Source organism: Nilaparvata lugens, chromosome 10, assembly GCF_014356525.2.
Source record: "Nilaparvata lugens isolate BPH chromosome 10, ASM1435652v1, whole genome shotgun sequence".
Lineage (NCBI taxonomy): Eukaryota > Metazoa > Arthropoda > Insecta > Hemiptera > Delphacidae > Nilaparvata > Nilaparvata lugens.
In genome coordinates this window covers 19,272,364-19,294,863 of record NC_052513.1, presented here as the reverse complement: position 1 = coordinate 19,294,863, position 22,500 = coordinate 19,272,364, and the positions used below count along the sequence as shown (strand labels likewise).

The window sequence follows — 22,500 nt, the reverse complement described above, 5'->3', positions numbered from 1 at the left end:
TCCATCAACGTTAGTAGACAGTAAGTCTACTATATCTTTGTCTTTCCATAAGCTGAGGCCATGATTCTAGTTCGGAGTTTGGAGTTATTTATTGAAAAAATTTTTCTTTTTTTATCTGATGATTAAAATTGCATCAAATATTATTGAAAAGAAATTGATTTCTAAAATCATGAGAAGTGAGAAATGAAGTTTGTAGGTAATAAGCATTATGGTAGTTTATTTTGTTAATTTTAACCCACAGATTTTCCGCCAACACGACAACACAGATAGATGTTCTCTGATGGGTTGATTGGGTTGTCGTATCGACGGCAGCCAGACCTAATAACAGCGCTCACACTCACATTCCGGGACGACACGTCACGGTACGATAGGACAGAAAGCTCTAAGTTTATTTAGGATTCTTTCTAGACATTTTAAATTGGTTAATTATTTATTAATTTTTGAGAAAACATAACAACAGGTCAATGTAACTTACTGAGGGAGAGGTCTACTGTTCACAGAACTACTAGGTTACTGAAAATCAATTAATTCTAAACACCGAAGACATCACAATTATTTGAAACAAAAGCAATGTCTAGCGCATGTAAGTCTTTAACCTGATGCCGCACTGCTGGGTTGGTTACACACACAACAGTCATTTTGTTTTAGTCGGGGCGTTTAGAATAAAATACATGGGCGGTTATAGAGCAACACACACTATTGTCTACTATCTACCGACGGCTGTTGGATGACGCAATGATTATAACAGCTTAAGGTGCGTACAGATATACGCGCCTCGAATATGAGCAATTCACTTTTAATCAGCTGATATATCTGTATTCCTACATAAACAGTAAGATACAGATATAAAAAGTTTGGCATCAGCTGATTAAAAGTGAATTGCTCATGTTCGCGGCGCGTATATCTGTACGCACCTTGAGGATTACATGTATACCTTGGAAGTCCGTTGGATAGAGTCCTGAAGTCAGATTATAAATTTGATAGGCCATAAACCTGGTCCTGAACATAACAAACAAAACTAAAAAAACTCATCAAATTCGGTGCACATAGGAAAAGTCATTTGATGTCAAAATTTAAGGCTCGATTTTTCTATTTATTGACCGAGCGAAGTGAGGTCTAAGATTCAAGTCAACGGTTTGGCATTTCTTTTAATGTTCAAATGTTTATATGTTGCGCATTTACGGCGAAACGTGGTAATACATTTTCATGAAATTTGACAGGTTTGTTCCTTTTTAAATTGCGCGTCGACCTATATACAAGGTTTGTGGAAATTTTGCATTTCAAGGATAATATAAACGGAAAAAGGAGCCTCCTTCATACGCCATATTAGAGTAAAAATCAGATTATAGAATTATTATTCATCATAAATCAGCTGACAAGTGATTACACAGATGTGTGGAGAAGCCAGTCTATTGCTGTATTTCCATAAGGTCTACAGTTTCAATCAGGTACTTGTGGATGATAATACTGCGTGAGGTCCACTGTTCACAGAACTACTATTATATATAATCAACACTATTCCATTCAATAAGGTAAAAATATTCACTGATATTAAATTTAACCACTACTTTCTAAACCAAACATCACCGTTTTGACACTCTGGCAAGCAGAGAAAACTTATACCAGTTGACAAATACCTGGGATTTTTTTATTCAAGATGGCAAGGCAGAGAGAATCGTCAACGCAGTTACCCTATCTTTTTCAATGCCATTATAACGTGTGCCTCACCATAAACAACATAGACTACCACATGACTGACATTACACGGTACACGGTGAATATTGACACGCTATCTGATAGTCCACTTAATTGATGGGAAATATCGAATATCGTAGCGTTATATACATGTATTGCTTAATACATGTAGGGCGATAAATTTTCAGCAAAAATGTATCGATCACTTGCATCCAGCGATATATCATATTCAACAACAATGTTGTGGATGGTGGGGATGACTAGTGGGAGTGCGAGAGAGGACAAAAATTTGAGGAGAGAAGGAGAAAGATGGAGAATGGACGAGAAACAGGTGGGGAATGTGATTTCAAACACTATTGAACACGGGTACAAGTCTTTCTCTTACACCCTTTATTGATTCTTCATTGATTGATACAATAAGTTCATCATTGAAATGATAGGGAGTGAAAAAATAGGGTAACCTTGTGCTAATCCTCTCCCAAATTTAGATAAGGTTACAAAGAGTACGAAATAGGTCAAGTCTTGTAGTTGTTCACTTCACAACATTTTCAGTCCTTAATTATTTTCACAAAGTATATTTGATAAAAGTGAGAGAAAGACGGAGCAGGGAGAGGAGATGGAAACAGATTAGATTAGATTTCTTTTTTATGTATGATACAATATTTACTGGCTTATACACTAGTTTACATTAAATGACGTTAATGCTAGTTACTCAACAATTTTTACAAAGTATAAAAAATAAATCAATGAGAATGAAGATTGTATGCAATTAGAATAACGATAATATAATAATGTCATGTAGCTTCATAAATCGGCGGTGTTTCAACAAATAATTGTCAATTCTCTAAGAAGGATAGAAAATATCCCTCCCATTAACACACGACCGGGTTGTGATGAATTAGAGCTGTTGGGAATATTAACTCGAAATAATGTTCAAATAAGAAACTCTACTTAATAAGTTAAAAACTAGTTGATTTGAATCTTAGAATTATGGGATGAATGAATGAATGAAATTAGAATAACAGTTGAAAATTAGAATTAGAGAGGGAGAGATTGATTGATTGATTGATTGAGTACTTTATTTATGTAGATTACAATATATACTGGCTTATACACTTATATACAATAGCTTACAATACAGCAAAATTATAGATGAATTTACATGATATAGACTAAGAAAATAATTATTGAACTGTATATGATATGAAAAAGCAATTTGTAATATAATAACTATAGATAATAATTATATTGTTATGCATCTACATAAATTGGCGGAGCTTTGGACATATCAATGTCCATTCTTCGGAAAGAATATTAGAAATATCCTCCCCACTAACTCTCTACCAAACTCTCTACCAGAGAGTGAGAGAGAGAGAGATAAAGAGAGATAGAGCGAAAGAGAAAGTAAGATTGGAATGGAACATAAAGTGTAGTGAAAATGGAGGTGGAGAGTAATAATATGAGCAAGGGTGTAAGAGAACGGAGAGAGATGAAAGACAGAGAACGAGGTTGGTAGAATAGAAGGTAGAAAGGAGAGAGAAGAATGCAGGAGTGGAGACAGAACGAGAAGGAGCAAACAAAAGGAGGAAGAATAGCAGTACAAGAGAAGAAAAGGAAAAGGAAAATAAGAATGGAGGAATGAAAGATGAAATGACGGAATAAGGAAAATACGAGAAAACCATGAGTTGGAACATATTGAAAGGGAGTGGTATGAGAAAAAGATAATTGCTGAGTTGGAAGAGAGAGGAAAAGAAGAAGAAGAGAAATGATTTAGAAGATATTTGAAAAAGATGATGAGAAAATAGAAGAATCAGAAACCATAATAATCGATTAATGGAGAGACAATGGAATAGTAAAAGAGTAGAGTAGGGAGGGAAAATAAGAAGAATGTGAGGGAAGAGAGAATTGGAGAGGGATAAAAATAAGAATAATGATGAGAAGTGGGAATGACGAGAATGAAGGAGGAGAGAGGAAGAAGAGAGAAATAAGAAGAGGAAGAAGAAAAGGGAAATAAGCAAGATAATGAATGAATAGAGTTCAATATTATATAAGTTAGTAAACCCAGCTGTTACATCAGATTATCTATCCCTATCATTATAATTTGTTGATTTTACAGAAATAAAAAGTTCTTTCAATAAAAGAACTACATTACTTACTTAACTTATATATGAAAATTGATGGTGAACAGGTGGAAACTTTTCAAGAAGATGAGCAAGTGAGAGACAGAAAAAAGGGAGTGTAAGAAAAATACGAATAGAAGGATACCAATATAAGAAGGAGAAGGAGAAGGAGAAGAAGAAGAAGAAGAAGAAGAAGAAGAAGAAGAAGAAGAAGAAGAAGAAGAAGAGAAGAAGAAGAAGAAAAAGAAGAACTAGAAGAAGGAGAAGAAAATGAAGAGATTTCCACCAGTAACAATTTTTCAGCTGTGAGATTCAGAGCAGCCACAAAGATTTATGGTTTCCATCAAGTCTCGTGTATATTTTTCCCCTCCTTGCTTCCCCCCTACAAATTTCTATTTCTCTCTCTCTCTCTCTTACAGATTCTATCTGATTTATCTTTCATGTGGTTTATCTTCCCACTATTATTCATTACTTTTCTGCTCTCAATTATCAATATATTATTGGATCTCTCTCCTTTTCTCCTTCTCTCTCTCTTCTAATCTCTCTCACACTACATTTTCATATTTTTTCTGCTCCCAATCTATTCTATTTACCTGAGGATTGTCGTGATTGCTCTTATCTACTATCTGTAATAATGGACTCGGTTCACACTATCTTTTATTCCGTTTGACTCTCGCATTGATCGACATCTACAGTCTTCTAGTTTACTGTGTATCTAATCTTGAACTGAAATACTTTTGATCTGTCATTCACAAAAACCGAATTAGAACCTCAATTTTATCTTTTAGGAGCCGAACAGCTCAAGCCTGTAGCTAGCGTTCCGACTCATTGCTTACTGCTGTACATTACTTTGTTTTTTATCTCTCCATTTTAATATAGCGTATCTTATCGTTTCATAGCGCTCGACTTCTTCACTTGATTATTTTCTTCTTCTATCTCTTATGATTTCTATATTTCTTCTATCATTTCCTTCTTTGTGTGTGTGTGTCAGTATGAATGTGGTAAGTGTCTTTTTGTAGCTTCTCATTGTTTCGCCGATTCACCCCCCTCTTCTGCCTTGCTGCTTCGTCGCAGCCACCTTGTCTATACAGCAGGATGACGGCGCGGCCGCGCTGAGTGTCGGCGATTCCCTCAGGCGGGCATTCTCTCCTTTCCCGGATCGACTTAAGATCGCTCATGTTAATGCGCAATCCCTTCTCTGTCATATAGATGAATTTAGGCACACTTTCGAGGGCAAAGATTGTGACATCATTCTTGTATCCGAGACCTGGCTAAAACCGACAATCCCTAATCGACTTGTTGCACTCGAGGATTATGTGCTCATTCGGAATGACCGGCTACACAAGAATGGGGGAGGGGTTGCCGCGTTTGTCAAGCGTTCTCTGCTGCCTTTTCATAAGTTTTCCTCTGATACCTCCCGTGCAGCTAGACCTGAATACATGTTTATTGAGGTTAAGTGTAACGGAGTTAAAATGTTAATAGCAGTTTGCTACAGGCCGCCTCATATGGGTATATGTCAGAATTTGAGGAAGCACTACTTGAGCTGATGGTGCCCTATGAACATGTGGCTATCATGGGTGACTTCAATACTGACTTACTTGGACCTGATATCATGACAAAATACAACTGACCACTATGTTTTTGCGAATGGTATGACCTTGCTGCCTCTCCAAGCTACGCACCATACATCCACTTCGGACACATTGCTTGATCTTATTGCAGTTGCCGATGTGAGAGCAGCTGTGTGCCATGGGCAGTTCCCCTTTCCAGGCCTCTCTGCACATGATATGATATTCCTAGTTTATAATATTAAGAGGCCTAAACCTAAACCAAAAATAATCACTTATAGAGATTATAAGAATATAAACTACCACAATTTGTTCAATGATGCAATTAACCTTGACTGGTTACAGATATTCCAAACTAACAATGTTAATGTTATGTTGGACATTCTTAACCACAATATAGTTTCTCTTTTTGAAAAACATGTTCCTTTAAAAAATCGCAGAGTAACCAGAGATCCTGCTCCATGGCTCACAGATGAGATACGCCAGCTAATGAGGGATCGAGATTATTGGTGCAAAATTGCAAGAGCTTCAAAAAGCCCCAATGATTTCAATCATTATAAGCGTTTGAGGAATTCTTGCAAGCAAAAAATTAGAAATGCGAAAGCTACATTCTATCGTAACTTGATCTCCTCAAAGCGATCATCAACTTCATCTCTTTGGCGTGCTCTGAGGGAGATTGGGGCTGGCAAGGAGAGGCAGGTACCGACTGTAGCTCACTCGCTGGATGATCTCAATGACTTCTTCACTGACATCCCTGTGGGTTTGGACCAAGCTCGTGCTCACTTTGACTCTCTGCCTGATTTTCATCCCAATGAGGACTTCTACTTCTCCAATGTAATGGAGCAAGAGGTCTTCTTGGCTGTTCATCGAGTGAAGAGTAATGCTGTTGGTGCAGACGGTATCCCGATTAAGTTCATCAAAATTATCCTTCCTTTTATCCTCCCATTTCTCACCCTTTGATCAATACCTCACTTTTAACGTCCTTTTTCCAATGACTGGAAGCTATCTATAGTGATTCCCTTGAACAAGATCCCTAACCCTCTCTCTCCATCCGATTACAGGCCTATTAGCTTATTATCCGTTTTGTCCAAGGTTCTGGAAATTATCGTTCACTCCCAATTAAGCTCATTTATCCATGGTTCTGGATTGATTGGTGACTTTCAATCGGGTTTCCGTAGTGGTCATAGCACCACCTCTGCACTCCTGAGAGTCACTGACGACATCCGTAGGGCTATGGATGGTAGAGAGCTAACAGTTCTAGTCCTAATAGATTTTAGTAAGGCATTCGATAGCATTTTCCATCCCACTTTACTCTATAAACTCAGAAACTTAGGTTTTTCCAACTCACTGTGGCATGGGTGAGGTCCTATCTTCAGGGTCGGTGTCAGTGTGTGGAGAGTCGGGGATGCCTCTTCACGGTGGCGTGAAGTGAACAGAGGAGTTCCTCAGGGTTCGGTATTGGGTCCTCTGCTGTTCAGCATCTACATAAATGACGTGACAAGCACTCTACTCACGACCAGACATCACCTGTATGCCGACGACTTGCAAGTATACCGGCACTGCAAGAAAACTGACTCGACATCACAGTTGATGAAGTCAATGCTGACTTGACTCGTTTGGTACGATGGACTGAGAATAATGGACTGAAAGTTAACGAAACTAAATCAAAATCAATAGTCATAGGTTATTCAAGACTTTTAAAACAATTGACATAACTAACGGACATTTATAAAATTGAATAACATACAATTGCAATACAGTTCTGACGTGAAAAATCTAGGACTTACAATGACAAGGACTCTTGACTGGACCAGCCACGTGACTCAGACTTGTAACAGGGTCATTGGGGGGATTATGACATTGAAAGGATCTCTGACTTCATTCCTTTTCAACGAAGGTTATGTTGGTCAAGACTCTGATCTTCCCGATCTTCAACTACTGTGACATTGTGACTCTTGACATGACAGTTCAACTTCTGCAGAGGATGCAGCGTGCACATAATTACTGTGTTCGCTTTATCTTAACCTGAGACGTGACGACCATGTAACTGAATACTTTAACAGACTTGAACTTATGAAGCTGCGTGAGAGTAGATCACATCATGCTTTGTGCTTCCTCTATAAGATATTGAAAACTAAAATCCCTAAGTATCTGGCAGTAGAGTACCGTTACTTGGGTGACTTTGGTCGTGGAGGAACGCGGCATGGATCCCATCTGCTGGCTGTCCCAACACATAGGACTGTATGTACAACAAGTCGTTCCTTGTGACAGCCTGTAGTTTGTGGAATTCTCTGCCTGCTGAGCTAAGGCTTGTTGAGGGACATCGTCGGTTCGGGGCGGCTGTCTTGCGGTGGATCAGGGGTGGTGGACTCGGCTGGAATGTTCACTAAATCTTACGTGTGTGTTAGTGTGTGTGTGTGTGTGTGTGTGTGTGTGTGGTGTGTGTGTGTGTGGTGTGTGTGTGTTGTGTGTGTGTGTGTGTGTGTGTGTGTGGGTGTCTTTCTTCCTCTTAATTTATATTCTCTTTCTTCTTTTTTCTTCTATCGAAATGATCTATGGATTTTGAACTGACGTTTCTTCCGTTTTCACTTTTCAGTTTTCTCTTTTTCTCATTGTATTATTTTCACTGATTCAATTAGAAAGAAATTTTGTTTTTTTTTCTTTCTTTCATTCGCTATTTGAAAATTTTAGTATTTTGTAAATTGTTTTATTTTATCTTAGGTATAATCTTTGTTGTATAGTGTTTTAGTTTTACTTAGAATTGTATTGGAAGGTTAAGTGTAAGAGAGGGCCGGCTGCGCCCTAACTTCGCCCTCCTAGGTTTTTAATAAAGGCAGCTAATCAATCAATCAATCAATCAATCAATCTCTCCATCTTCTCTCTACTTCCTCTTGTATCTCTCCTGTACATCATCCTATCTCTATCTCTCACACTCTCCTTTTATCCTTTGCTCCTCTATGCTGTAAATCAAATAAATACTATGTCATCTTCACCATCGCACATTCTGTTCCCCTCTTCGCAAGTTTCTCTCTCACTCCCTGTCTCCATCACTCAATATATCGGTTTCTCTCTCTCTATTCTCCTTCATACCATTCTATCTTTCCTTCTCTCTCTTTCTCTCCCATCATCTATCTATTCTCCTTTATACAATCCTATCTTCTATCCTTACTCTCTCTTAAACTCTCTTGCTCTACTGGACTGTGAATGAAATAAATACTAAGTCATCTTCACCATTACATATTGTGCCTCTACCTCTTCTCCTTCTTTTTATCCACTATCTCTTTCACCCTCTTTCTCACTTCCTTTTTCACTCTTTCTCTCTTCTTCCACTTTCTCTCTACCTGTTCTTTTTCTCTCTTCTATGATGTGAATCAAATAAATACCACGTCATCTTCATACTCACATTTTATGTCTCTACTTCTCCTCCTACCCTTCATCCACAATCTTCCTACCCCTGTCCTCCTCCTTTGTCACTTTCTCATCTCTTTCCAGCTTCTCTCTTCCTCTTTCTTCTCTCTCTGTTCTTTTCCCTTCTCCCTCCTCCTGCTCTTGTGTCTCCACTTCTTATCCTTTACTTCTATGACCCCTTCTCTTTCTCTTCATCGCTCTTTCTCTCTTCTTCCACCTTCTTTCTCTCTGTTTCTCTGTTGTGTCTCCACTTCTTATCCTTCACTTCTCTAACCCCTTCTCTTCCTTTCTCTATCACTCTTTCTCTCACTTTCCACCTTCTCTCTCTCTCTCTCCTTCTTCTTATTCTCCATTTTCCCTGTTATTGTGTGATGTGTGATTCAAATGTATTATATTTCGCCCACACATCTGTTTACCTTGCTATTTTGCATCCTACAATAATTCAACACCTCAGAAGCACCTTCCAACTTTTTCACAAACATCTCACTCATACTTTGTCCTGTTATATTTGAAGCTTTTATCAGATTACTCGAATTTCTTTCTCTCCAGTTTGTATGAATACAAATGTTCTCATCGTAACGTTCACTCGATAAAGTTAGGTAATGAAAATAATAGAATGGTAGAGTTGCCAAATTCCTGTCACCACCGCCTTCTGTAATAGATAGTTGTGATTCACGTTATTCCAAACCAATATCAAGGATATATGAAACCATTGTTGATCAGGTGCACACTTATCACAATCAATGATGTTTAAGAATTTATAATAGAATTCAAAAAAGATCTGATATAGTTCTATATTATTCAGATGATGTAAAAGATCTGAATACTGATAAAATAAATATTTTTTATTTTTGAAAATAATTGAAAATGAATAATCGTTTATTAATTTATAGTAACAATAACGTAACTGAGATCAAGGAGAGCCGACCCCAAATATGGGAAAAAGGCAAGGAGGAAGAAGAAGAGTAACAATAACGTAACTCTTACTATAGTCTTCAATTTTTGCAACAAATATCTCGAACCTTTTTGTCATTCTGATGTCACCGCTTTTTATTACCGCTTTTATTATTTAATTTCTATTCATATCTTAATTATAATTTAGGTTTTGTTATTATTTTTTTTCTCCATTGATTATTTTTTGTATTTCAATAGTGTTTATTTACCTTGTTTCTATATATTGTATATATATTTTTTCTTAATTTGATTTGTTTAATCTAGCAATTATTTAGCGTTGTATTGGAGGGTTGAGTGTAAGAGAGGGCCGGCTGCGCCCTAACTCCGCCCTCCTAGGTAAAAATAAAGGCAGCCATTCTATTCTATTCTATTCTATTCTATTCTTTTTCTTAGACAATATATTGATCTCTTTTCAATTTTTTCTGAAGACTGTATGAGAAAAATTTGTAAACAGCTCAATTTTATACTCCTGATTTTCCCAGAACAGTCTGAATTTTCGAAAGCTTCTTCTGCAATTTATACAAAAACCAATCTCCATTTATTCTCAATCTGTAAGGAGAAATTATTGCGTGGCTTCTAACTAATCTATGAAGCTCAAAATACCTATTTACTTGAAAGATTTCATAAAATAAATATTTAGTTAGTCAAACATTCACTAGTCCAGGTAATGAATGCTCAAAAAAGGATATAGAGGGAAAAGTTTGGAAGACAATATTTTTGACCTCGCAGTTCATTTCAGGGTGGTGGAGAAGTAAACATATCAAGTCCCCACCCCTACCACCCTGTGCTAAGGGGATGGGGGTGGTTCAAAGGTACCATTTTTTGGTTTCTCGCATATAACTCGAAAACTATGTATTTCACGGACATAATTGTCATAAACAAATTGAAGCTTACATAATTTCCTACAATATTCATTTAACTTTTTTCATATCTTCTCTAGTTTTTGAGATGAAATATCCGCTCTTGAAGGTGTGACATTTTTGAAAAGACATGTTTGCCTCAATTTTTGCTTATATAACTTTTTAGAAATCGATGGGAAAAATCTATGCTGATTAAGAGCTTATAGAGCTGTAATCGGCAATCGTGTTTTTCAAAAATGTCACACCTTAAAGAGCGGATATCTTGAGAACTAGAGAAAATATAGAGAGGGTTGTGGGATGAATATTGTTTGAAATTATGTGAGCCTCAATTTGTTTATAACAGTTATGTCACTATTACTTAGAATTACACACATACTATTACATAGTTTTCGAGTTATATGCGAGAAACCAAAAAATGGTAACCTTTGAACCACCCCCATCCCCTTAGCACAGGAGGTCGGGGTGGGGATTTTGATATGTTCACTTCCTCACTACCCTGAAAAGAACTGCGGGGTCAAAAATTGTCTTCCAAACATTTCCCTCTATACTATTTTTGAGCATTCATTGCCTGGACTATCTAACTAATCTATGAAACTCAAAATACAACTATTTATTCATATTTATAATTCATGAAGGAAATGTAGTTAGTCGAAAATTGACGTTTTCAAAGATGCTCCTGTAGATAGATGAATGGAAATTTGAAAATGTTGATTAGCTTTTCTCCTACCTTGGACTACGATGGTTGGCGTCGGGTTCCTCCCTGAGGAAAGAGGAGGGTTGAAGACTGAACCTCCTCTTGAACTGGTGTCTGCCCTTGGCACTCTTCATTTGGGCCCCCCTAGAGCACCCCACCAGAGCACCCCACTAGAGCACCCCTTCACCCCTTCAGCACCCCAACTATGTAGGCCTACACCCTACGACACCACCGCACATCTCACTGAAACCTGCAAAAAAAAGAAGACAAAATGTTGAAAAATGTCAAACAAAATATTTATCTATGGGAGCGCCTCAGATCTGCGAGGTTTCATCATAGAGAAACAATAGCATATAAGTAGAAATTCCATGGTATAGGGCGTTTATGTCGCAACTTTAACTGTTATCTCAAGCTGATATAGTCCTCGTAGTTCTTCCCTGTGAATCTTTATGACGCTGGTAGTCTCTCATATTGTGCCGTTCATACACTCTTACCCGGTCAAAACAGTACAAATCAACAGAAATCGGCTTGAGATAACAGTAAAAGTTGCGACATACACGCCCTATACCATGGGATATCTACTTATGCTATTGTTTCTCTATGGTTTCATTCATTTATTTATACAATAACCACATAATCAAAATGATAGGGAGGCAAAAATAAGGTAACCTTGTTCTATTCCTCTCCCCAATTTAGATAAATCAAAATTGTCTAGTGTATTGATATAACGTTTAGTGAGGTCCACGTTATAATGGCAGTGGAGAAAGATGGAAATACAACGTTGCCGATCCTCTGTCTTGTCAATGCCTTCTATAAACGTTAGCTGATACAGGTTTATTAATGTAATATCAAGTGTTCATTCTCGTTTGAAATAATCAATCATATTTTATTAAGCAAGGAATTACATTTTTCAATGATTTCATAATGAATTTTCATAATCAAGATGAACTATTTTGTTAATTAATTAATAATTCTACATTGTTGAAAGACCATTCAGCAATAGAGCAAAGCGAGAAAGAGATAGCGCTATCCGCTTTGTTGAATGATAGGCAAGGGTAGCAATACTATTGCTAATCAAACACTGCCATTATAAAGTGGACTTCACTATACCAACAAACATCTCACCGATAACTGCACAAAAACAAGGAGAGAAAATGTTTAGAGTGTCATGAAATTTATGAAATATCTATAGATTTTATAGTCATTTTATATAATCATCAGCTTCATATCAGGTGGAAATATATTTAGGAAGGAGTAATATGACTCCATATATATGTACATTACATAGTTTCTATTGGATATAGAAATAATATAGGTCTATTATATAAATAGGACCTGTTATATAAATAACAGGTCTTATAATATTGTGTGACCTGACTGGCTCAGGTATATAGTGAGGTTCACGTTATAATAAAAGAGGAGAAAGATAAGAGAACAGTGTTGCTGATTCTATGCCTTGCCACTGCCTTCTTTATTGGATGTCTGATACCGGAATATTTTAGAACTGCACATTCTTGGTTTAAATGATCAATTATTATATTTTAAAATATTTTTTCCAATAATTCCATGATAGATTTCCATCATGAGATCAATTTCTTTGTTGATTATATTTCCACATTGTTAAGAAACGATCTGATATGGCAGCGGAAGTGGAACCTGGAGAACCAGTACAGTACACGTGAGTGTATTACAGTACGGTGCAAATGAAAATAATCCTAAAGAATATTGAATGGATCATGAGGAATTCAAAGCAGGAAAGTAAACTCATTCCTTGCATCATTTGCTGTCAAGGAACATTCTTTTAAGTATCATTAGCCAATCCATTAATATTAGAGTAGAAAAGAAAGGATAATTCTCTTGAATTATTACCCATAACCTTCACTGTTATCATGAATTAGATTAGATTTTTTACTTACTCGGATTTCTACAGTATCACAATTTATGAATTTCTTTTTTTTAATACCTGATATCTAATCGTGCATCAGGTTGGAAACACCCTCTGCTTCATAATTTTCATAACAATATTCCTAATTTAATCATTGGAATACTCTCTTCTCAAAGAGTATTAATCGAAACTTATGAAGAAATATGTTGAATGTGGAAAGTATCTGAATCAATTATTGGAAAACGTCCTTCCATAAAGTATCTATAGAAACTTTATGCAGAAGAGAATCGAAAACATTAATGCATCTATCAAGCTTAGTTTTGGAGAGTGCAATGACCTCTCTCTTGAAAATTGAAACATCAAGAATTCAGGAATCCTGCTGCCAATTTTCCAAGTTTCCCATCCAGTGAAAATGAATTTCCCTCAATTATGAGCTCCATCAATAACTGATGTAGTTCCAAACTCCAGCCACGTTATGAATGAACAAAACTTTCCCTCGAAGTTTCGCTAATTGTACTTCAATAATGAGAGTTGATTACAATGAAGAATTCCTTTTACTTTAAAATACTCAAATACCTGAGTTCTCACTTTTGACTCACTCAAGCCCAAAGTCGTTGTCCGTTTGTTTGTATGCTCTACTATAACTTTAGAAAGAATTGATCAATCAGCATCAAACTTTGAAAAAATATTCTTCAAACCTTTTCACAGGTCAAATTCGTTGGACAACAAAATTGACTCTCCTTCGTCCTTTTTCAGGATATAACGGCGGCTTTTTGAGCGAGTTCTCCAGCCTGGGGCGCTCTTTAGTGTAACCTATCATGATATAGACTGAAAATAAGGCGTACTATTGATCCATCTGATTTCAACTATTGTAACCCTCTCAGAGTGAGACCATATCAGGCGTTTTTTCAAATGTTTTCAGACGACGTTTTCAGAGTCGGCACGGCAGGAAGATCTTTGATTGGCTGATTGAGTTGTCGCCTGAAAAAACGCCTAATATGATCTCATTATTTTATCCTGAATAAAGGTGAGACCATATTTGGCGTTTTTTTCAGCTGTTTTCAAACGGCGTTTTCAGAGTCGACACGGCAGGAAGTTCTCCGTTTTGCTAATTGGGTTGGCGCCTAGTATGGTCTCACCCTTATTCTGAATAACATTGTTTTCAGCTATCAATCAGCAGTGTTATTGGCTGCACTGCAAGCGGTAGGCCTAATATTTCACAGGCTACGTTGGTAAGCCTGGTTCTTTGGAAACGAGAGCCTGTTTAATGTTAACCATAAGATTAATGGTATTGAGTTGGTACAGCACATAAACTACACCTCAAAGTGCTTCATAGGGTTTACTTTGGGTTGGTTGAATTTACCTTCTCTTTCTTTTTCTGTTTCTACCTATTTCTCTCCCCTGTTCCGTCTTCCTCTTTACATTCCTCTTCTATAACATATTTATGTTGTTTTCTTAATCAAAATTCAGGAGAGAAATCGTTTTGTGTTCTTTTTCTCTCTCAATCATTAAGTTTATGAATAGGATTGAATCAATGAACTAAGTTGATCTCTCACTCACTAAAATTCTTACTTCTAGCTACTTCATTTTCAATCTTGTAATATCTCCTATGAGGAGAAGGATGGGGGTCGCCCTCTTCTCCTGGTGCAATGATATTATAAATGAATTTCCGAATAATATTCATCTCTGTTCTGTATTTAGTTGTTTGCCACCTATTACATCAGACTTCAAATCATAGTGGAAATACTGCATGAGATATCTTTTTTACTTTCCTTGCCCTATTACCATAGGTAAGGAAAGTATTGCATCCGAAAAAAATTAAGGTACCCCAATTTCTAAATAAATTTCAATACGTTTCAAGGTCCCCTGAGTCCAAAAAAGTGGTTTTTGGGTATTGGTTTTTGGGTGTGTGTGTGTGTGTGTGTGTGTGTATGAGTGTATGTGCGTCTGTGTACACGATATCTCATCTCCCAATTAACGGAATGACTTGAAATTTGGAACTGGGGTCCTTACACTATAAGGATCCGACACGAACAATTTCGATCAAATGCGATTCAAGATGGCGGCTAGAATGGCGAAAATGTTGTCAAAAACAGGGTTTTTCGCGATTTCCTCGAAAACAGCTTCAACGATTTTGATCAAATTCATACCTAGAAAAGTCATTGATGAGCTCTATCAAATGCCACATGTCCCATATCTGTAAAAATTTCAGGAGCACCGCCCCATCTATGCAAAGTTTGATTTTAGATTTTCAATTATCAGGCTTCAGATACAATTTAAACAAAACATTTCAAGTGGAAAAGATTTAGTATAAAGATCTCTACAATTAATGTTCAGTAATATTTTCACATAAAATTGAAAATAAGCTCGAAATTCGAGAAAATAAGATTATTCAATTGCAAGCTGTTGCAAATGTTGATTCTATTAAATCATTCACAATGAAGAGATAGCAGACTTCGTGTGTCTGCAGCGCTATTGTCCTGTCACTAGCTGACTCTGATCTTAGAATAGTAGACTTGAGATGCGCGTGAACACTAGCGTCAGGTGATCAATTTTCATAATGGCAAGGAAAGTTGTGTGAGTGCGCCACACCTGATTTTTAATATTGTAATATCTTCTATGTAGTTAATAATGGGGGTCACCCACTTTTCCTGCTGCAATGATATTATAGATGAATTTCCGAATAATATTGATCTCTGTTCTGTATTTAGTTGTTTTCCAGCTATTACATCAGACTTCAAATCATAGTGGAAATACTGCATGAGATATCTTTTTTCTCTGTCTCTTTTATGAAGTGTGAGATTATCCATCACACTCTAGGGCAGGTTTCCGAGATTTCCGGGATTCATCTAATTTCTAGACTTAGAACAGCTGGAGACAGAGAATGGGCTTTCCAAAACGGGGCGTAGTCGCAGTCAACGATTAATTAAATTACGAAAAACTAGAAAATTTAACACAAAATGAAATAAAGAGAAATAATGGAATGAAAACACAAATTTATTGTCAAATTCTACCGTTTTATAAGACACTTATGAAATAAATGTTATATGTGTGTTTTCATTTCATCATGCAACGGTTCTACAACATTGACAGTGACTTAGTCGATTTAGAAAAATAGTTTGAAGCTTCAGCTATTTTGAATTATTTAGGAATGTTTCATTTCGTCAACAAAAAACGTTTCCAATCATAGAAATGGGAAAATAAAGATTATCATAAAAACTGCGACTACGCCCCGTTTTGGAAAGCCAATTTTCTGACTCCAGCTGTTTAAAGTCTAGAACTAGCTGAATCCCGAGCTCGGAAACCGGCCCCAAAAGCCGTCGTATTGAGGTGCGTACACACTTGAGCGCCCCGAACACGCTTATTCTCTTATCATCAGGTGATGCTTTTATCAAGCTCTATAAATACAGGTCATGACACTCGTGTTCCTTATGGAGCGGCCATTATGTGGGGTCTTTATGGCGGTACATTTGAAATATTCCAATCTGCTCATAACAAAATCATGCATTATGCTCTTTAAAACTTTAAAAACAATATTCTGGTTCAGATAATATGTAAATTCAGGTTTTCGATTTTTTAATAATGGAATTTCAATAATAAATGATTCAATAATTTTTTTTCATTTTTTTTTGTTTTTATAATTTCTTAGTCTTCTTCATTCAATAGATTCAATAATTCATGTTTATTATTAAAAATTGTTCTCATTCTTGTAACTTGTTATGAGGCATTGGGACAAAAGGCAAACCTCAAAAATAGTTTGAAGTTCCCAATCTAAAAATCAACAATTCAGTTCCTAGTTGGGATCTAAATATTATTATTCTGTGGGAAGAATTTATTTTACAATTCAAAGCCAAGCAATATTCCTTGAACAATATAATAAAATAACACATAATGTTGTTCAATCTATAATGATAACTGCTTGTAAATTTGAAATTTGGTGAACTAGAACCCCATAAAATGGCGATTTTTCAATGCATCATGGAATTGAGTCATGACCTGTATTTATAGACCTTGGCTGTTATTTATTCATTTTAGAACTTGGAACTTTTTAGAAGTCGTGGCTGGAGCTCAAGGCTTCTTTCTCCAGTCACACCAAAAACTATTGTATTTTAATGATTATTTTCACTTTCCTTGCCCTATTACCATAGGTAAGGAAAGTATTGCTTTCCGAAAAAAATCAAGGTACCCCAATTTCTAAATTTCTTTACGTTTCAAGGTCCGAAAAAGTGGATTTTAGGTATAGGTATGTATGTATGTATGTGTGTGTGTGTGTGTGTGTGTGTGTGTGTGTGTGTGTGTGTGTGTGTGTGTGTGGGGGTGTGTGTGTGTGTGTGTGTGTGTGTGTGTGTGGTGTGTGTGTGGTGTGTGTGTGGTGTGTGTGTGTGTGTGCGTATGAGTGTATGTGCGTCTGTGTACACGATATCTCATCTACCAGTTAACGGAATGACTTGAAACTTGGAACGTGAGGTCCTTACACTATATAAGGATCCGACACGAACAATTTCGATAAAATGCAATCCAAAATGGCGAAAATGTTGTCAAGAACAGGGTTTTTCGCGATTTTCTCGAAAACGGCTTCAACGATTTCGATCAAATTCATACCTGAAATAGTCATTGATAAGCTTCATCAACTGCAACAAGTCCTATATCTGTTGAAATTCCAGGAGCTTTGCCCAATCTATGCAAAGTTTGATTTTAGATTCTCAATTATCAGCCTCCATATATACAATTTAAACATTGTAAATCGTTCACTACGAAGAAATAGCAGGCCTCGTGTGTCTCCAGCGTTATTGACCTATCACCAGCTGTCTCATATCTTTGAATAGTAGACTTGAGATACGCGAGTCCACCAGCGTCAGGTGATCCAATATTCATAACGGCAAGGAGAGTTGTGTGAGTGCGCCACACCAGATTTTTATTTGTGAAAATATTTCTTGTATTTGGCAATAAATTCATCACTCATTATTCATTTATTCATTCATATGTATCTTACTGTTCTTGTACAAAGACAGATATAGAATAAGAATACCAACATCTGAGGGAGAGAGAATTAATATGCATGTTTGAGGCGCTCACGTCTGTATACGCACCTTAACAACCATTATCCAATATGGAATCTGGGACTAAACATTCCCTGGATTCTCTCCTCGAATCTCGAATAGCTGAGTCATGATTCACCCTCTTTGAAATCAGAATCCTCCATCCATTACCCTGCTAATGGTGGGTAAACCCACCCCACTAACACAAGACAGGCCCCACTATTATCATACACCCACTTACAGCGAGAGATGCCCCACTATACACATAATATGCGGTGAGTGCGAGAAGGATGGAAGATCCTTAGTTCTCTGTGGTGTGAGAGAGATCGAAACCACGAATTCTCCGAAGCCCAATTGAACGTTCTCATAAGTATTCGAGATCTACCTTTCTCACCTTTATTTGTTCTTTACACTTCTTTCACGGGGATATTTTACGAATTCAAGCTGTTCAAGGAGTCAGAAGAGAATATTTTTACATAGGAATGGGACTTGTGGTTGAACTTCTTAAGAGCGGAAAGATAGATAGGATGTACTTGTAGAGGAAGAACAAGAAGGATAATAGGAAGAAAGAGAGAGGTGACAGGTGAAGGAGAAGAAGTAGAAGAGATGAGATGAATCAAGGAAGGAGAGAAGGAATAAGTTTGGAGAGGAGGTGGAGAAGGAGAGAAATCTGGAAGGGGATGATGATGACGAAGAAGAGGGAGAAGGAGATGAAGTAGAAGGAGGAAAAGAGGGAGAAGAAGAAGTAGAAGAGATGAGACGAATCAAGAAAGGAGAGAAAGAGGTAAAGGAGAGAAGGAATAAGTTTGGAGAGGAGGTGGAGAAGGAGAGAAAACTGGGAAGGGGATGATGATGACGAAGAAGAGGGAGAAGGAGATGAAGTAGAAGGAGGAAAAGAGGGAGAAGAAGAAGTAGAAGAGATGAGAGGAATCAAGAATAGAGAGAAGGAGGGAGAGGAGCGAAGGAATAAGTTCAGAAAGGAGAAGAAGAGAATGCTGGGGAGGGGATGATGATGACGAAGAAGAGGGAGAGAGAGACGGTGAAGGAGGAGAAGAAGAAGGAGAAGAAGAAGAAGAAGAAGAAGAAGAAGAAGAAGAAGAAGAAGAAGAAGAAGAAGAAGAAGAAGAAGAAGAAGAAGGAGAAGAGGACAAGAAAGAAGAAAATGAAGAATAAAAATATGAAGAAGTTGGAGAAGAAGGAAATTCCTCAGGAAAACAAATTTCTCATTACAATTGTGTTGCGAGTGATTTTGTGGTACTTTTCCATAATGGAAACTCAATTTCAAATTAGTGTTATCACAACAAATTTTTAAATCATCAAATAACAAATTTACAAAGTTGACATCAAATAATGTGTTAATCAGTCAAATTTCTACATTGTTTGAAAACTATCTAGGTACGTTGCAGTGCTGGAAAAGGATAGCGCTATCTGTTTTGTCGAATGATAGACAAGGATAGCAGTATTTGTTAATCAAATACTGTCATATAATAACACGGACCTCGCCATAGCTATCTGCCAACGTGTGATAAGACATTATCTTAACAATAGACATGGAACTTAGACATATATACATATGTGAACAATAGACATGAATATATACATATTAACATATACATATGTGAACAATATGACAATTAGTAGCCTACAATACTGCAAATGACAACATCGTGTTATATGCAAATGAGCGCTTATCACATGGCTTTGTGACGTCACAGCTATGAGCCTGTGACGTCATAATCCTTCCCTTGATCCCCGAAATAAGCTCGTATAAATTTGTGTATGAATTTCGTCCAATAGAATGCAATGAATTGGAAGATTAGAGCTGGTATTATTTGCTGATTCACTTGTGTATTGTTACAGTACAGTAATTGCAGGCAGTGAATTTACAGCGTAACAATGGTATTTGAATTTGATCGGTGAGTTTTAATATTGTTTAAAACATGGTTAACCATCTGAATATTATTTGCTAATTGATATTTATTTATTTATTCATACATTGATAGGAACAATATCATTCTCAACAATGAATGATTAGGAAATGAGCAAAGGGCTTAAAGCTCAAAAGTGTTCCTTTCCCAAATTTAGAAAAAATTGTCCAAAAATAGTATATGTCGACACTTTTGATTTGAAGTTAATTAGTATATATAACCTATATTTTTACTTTCCTTGCCCTATTACCATAGGTAAGGAAAGTATTGCTTTCCGAAAAAATTAAGGTACCCCAATTTCTAAATTCTATACGTTTTCAAGGTCCCCTGAATCCAAAAAAGTGTTTTTTGGTTTGGTTGATGTGTGTGTGTGTGTGTTGTGGTGTGGGTGTTGTGTGTGTGTGTGTGTGTGTGTGTGGGTGGTGTGGGTGTGTGTGTGGGTGGTGTATGAGTGTATGAGCGTCTGTGTACACGATATCTCATCTCCAATGAACGGAATGACTTGAAATTTGGAACTTGAGGTCCTTACACTATAAGGATCCGAGACGAACATTTTCGATCAAATGCAATTCAAGATGGCGGCTAAAATGGTACAAATATTGTCAAAAACAGGGTTTTTCGCGATTTTCTCGAGAACGGCTCCAACGATTTTGATTTAAGTCATACCCAAAATAGTCATCGATAAGCTCTATCAACTGCCACAAGTCCCATATCTGTAAAAATTTCAGGAGCTCCACCCCATTTATGCAAAGTTTGATTTTAGATTCTCAATTATCAGGCTTCAGATACAATTTAAACAAAAGACTTCAAGTGGAAAAGATTGAGCATGAGAATCTCTACAATTCATGCTGAGTAACATATCCACCTAAAATCAAAAATAAGCTCGAAATTCGAGAAAATGTGATTATCCAATTGCAAACTGTTAGCAACTGTTGATTCTATTAATTGATTCACTATGAAGAGATAAAAGACCTTGTGTGTCTCCAGCGTTATTGCCCTGTCATCAGCAGGCTCAAATCTTTGAATAGTAGACTTGAGATGCGCGGGTACACTAGCGTCAGGTGATAATTTTTCATAACGGCAAGGAAAGTTGTGTGAGTGCGCCACACCAGATTTTTGAGGTTATAAAGATGTAACAACTGAGAATAGTTGTTCTTATCAATATAGAAATACTAGACGGCAGACGCGCTTCGCTTGAACATTATATTTGACGTAATTCTGTAGTCCTCTCAAGACAAAATCTCTAGACCCTTGCTGAACTTCCATATGAAATTTAAACATGATCTCTGTCAATAATTCCCTAAGAAGGGCTAGAAAAAGCAAAAGAAACGCTCAAAAACCGCCGATCTTGGGCGGAACTTAGGCATCTGAACTTCATAGTCCAGTCACATTGATGCTTGCAATATAGAATAGAATGAATGCCTTTATTTTATACCTGGGAGGGCAAAGTTAGGGCGCAGTCGGCCTTCTCTTACTATTATATATTGTAGTTTTGAATTTTCAATATTCCATATTATTTGGATACATTAGAGAAGTCAATCCCTTCATGCAAAATTTATTTGTGCTAGATACAAGGCCCAAAAAACTCGTATTTTCTGTTCATTTTCCAGTTTGCAGCTTTTCTCCAAATCCAGTTTTCGGACTGAAAACTTTGCTCTCGATTTTTTTAGATTATAAAATTCTTAATGAAATGAGATCGTTGAGAACTCCCTATCTCTAATGAGTAATGATTTTTGAAAAATGAGTACAAGTTATAAATGAGAAAAAAAATTTAAGAAAAAATCAATTTCGATGATTTTTAGTTCTTGATCAACAATATCTTCCGATTGTTACCATTTAGATGATAGATTTAATATCTCTCTAGGCGTAGTTTTGTGCTCTACAATCTAAGACCAGGTTGAGCGCTCCATCTCATATAGATTTCCAGGACAACAATGCTTCTTATTATTGCGAAAAACACCTAATCTTCAGCTTTAACCATCATCATCAACTACATTGTCCTCACATTGATATTTCGCACAATTGTTTGAAGTGTTTTGATTCAATGTGGAAATCAGTGAAGAATTTGGAAAGTCGCACATAACCTTTATTTGGACTAAATTTATTTTATGAAATTTGGATGAAAAGAAGTTTTGGACTGTAGTCTGTTCCTCTGTCCTTTAGTTGATTGGGCTAAAGTGTACGCTTTTAGTTGATTGTAAATGATAAATAAATAAATGAATTCAAGTTCATAAGATTATGTTCCATAAGGCTAGTTTCACACTCATTCGGTTGGTTTCGTTTTCGGCAAATTCTGATAAGTGTGAAACGGTAATTCCGTTTGAATTCGGTACCGAATAGAAGCAGCAT

At 36.6% G+C, this 22,500-nt stretch overlaps 1 protein-coding gene across 1 annotated transcript in view; it reads right to left on the bottom strand.

The window, feature by feature from the left end:
- LOC111046719 (ras-related protein Rap-2b-like) overlaps window positions 1–22,500 on the bottom strand; it is a 435,025-nt gene that overhangs the window by 249,025 nt on the left and 163,500 nt on the right. The window contains 1 exon segment of the mRNA XM_039436492.1: window positions 11,333–11,549. Coding sequence (XP_039292426.1) covers window positions 11,333–11,433 — 101 coding nt within the window. The 5' untranslated portion in view covers window positions 11,434–11,549.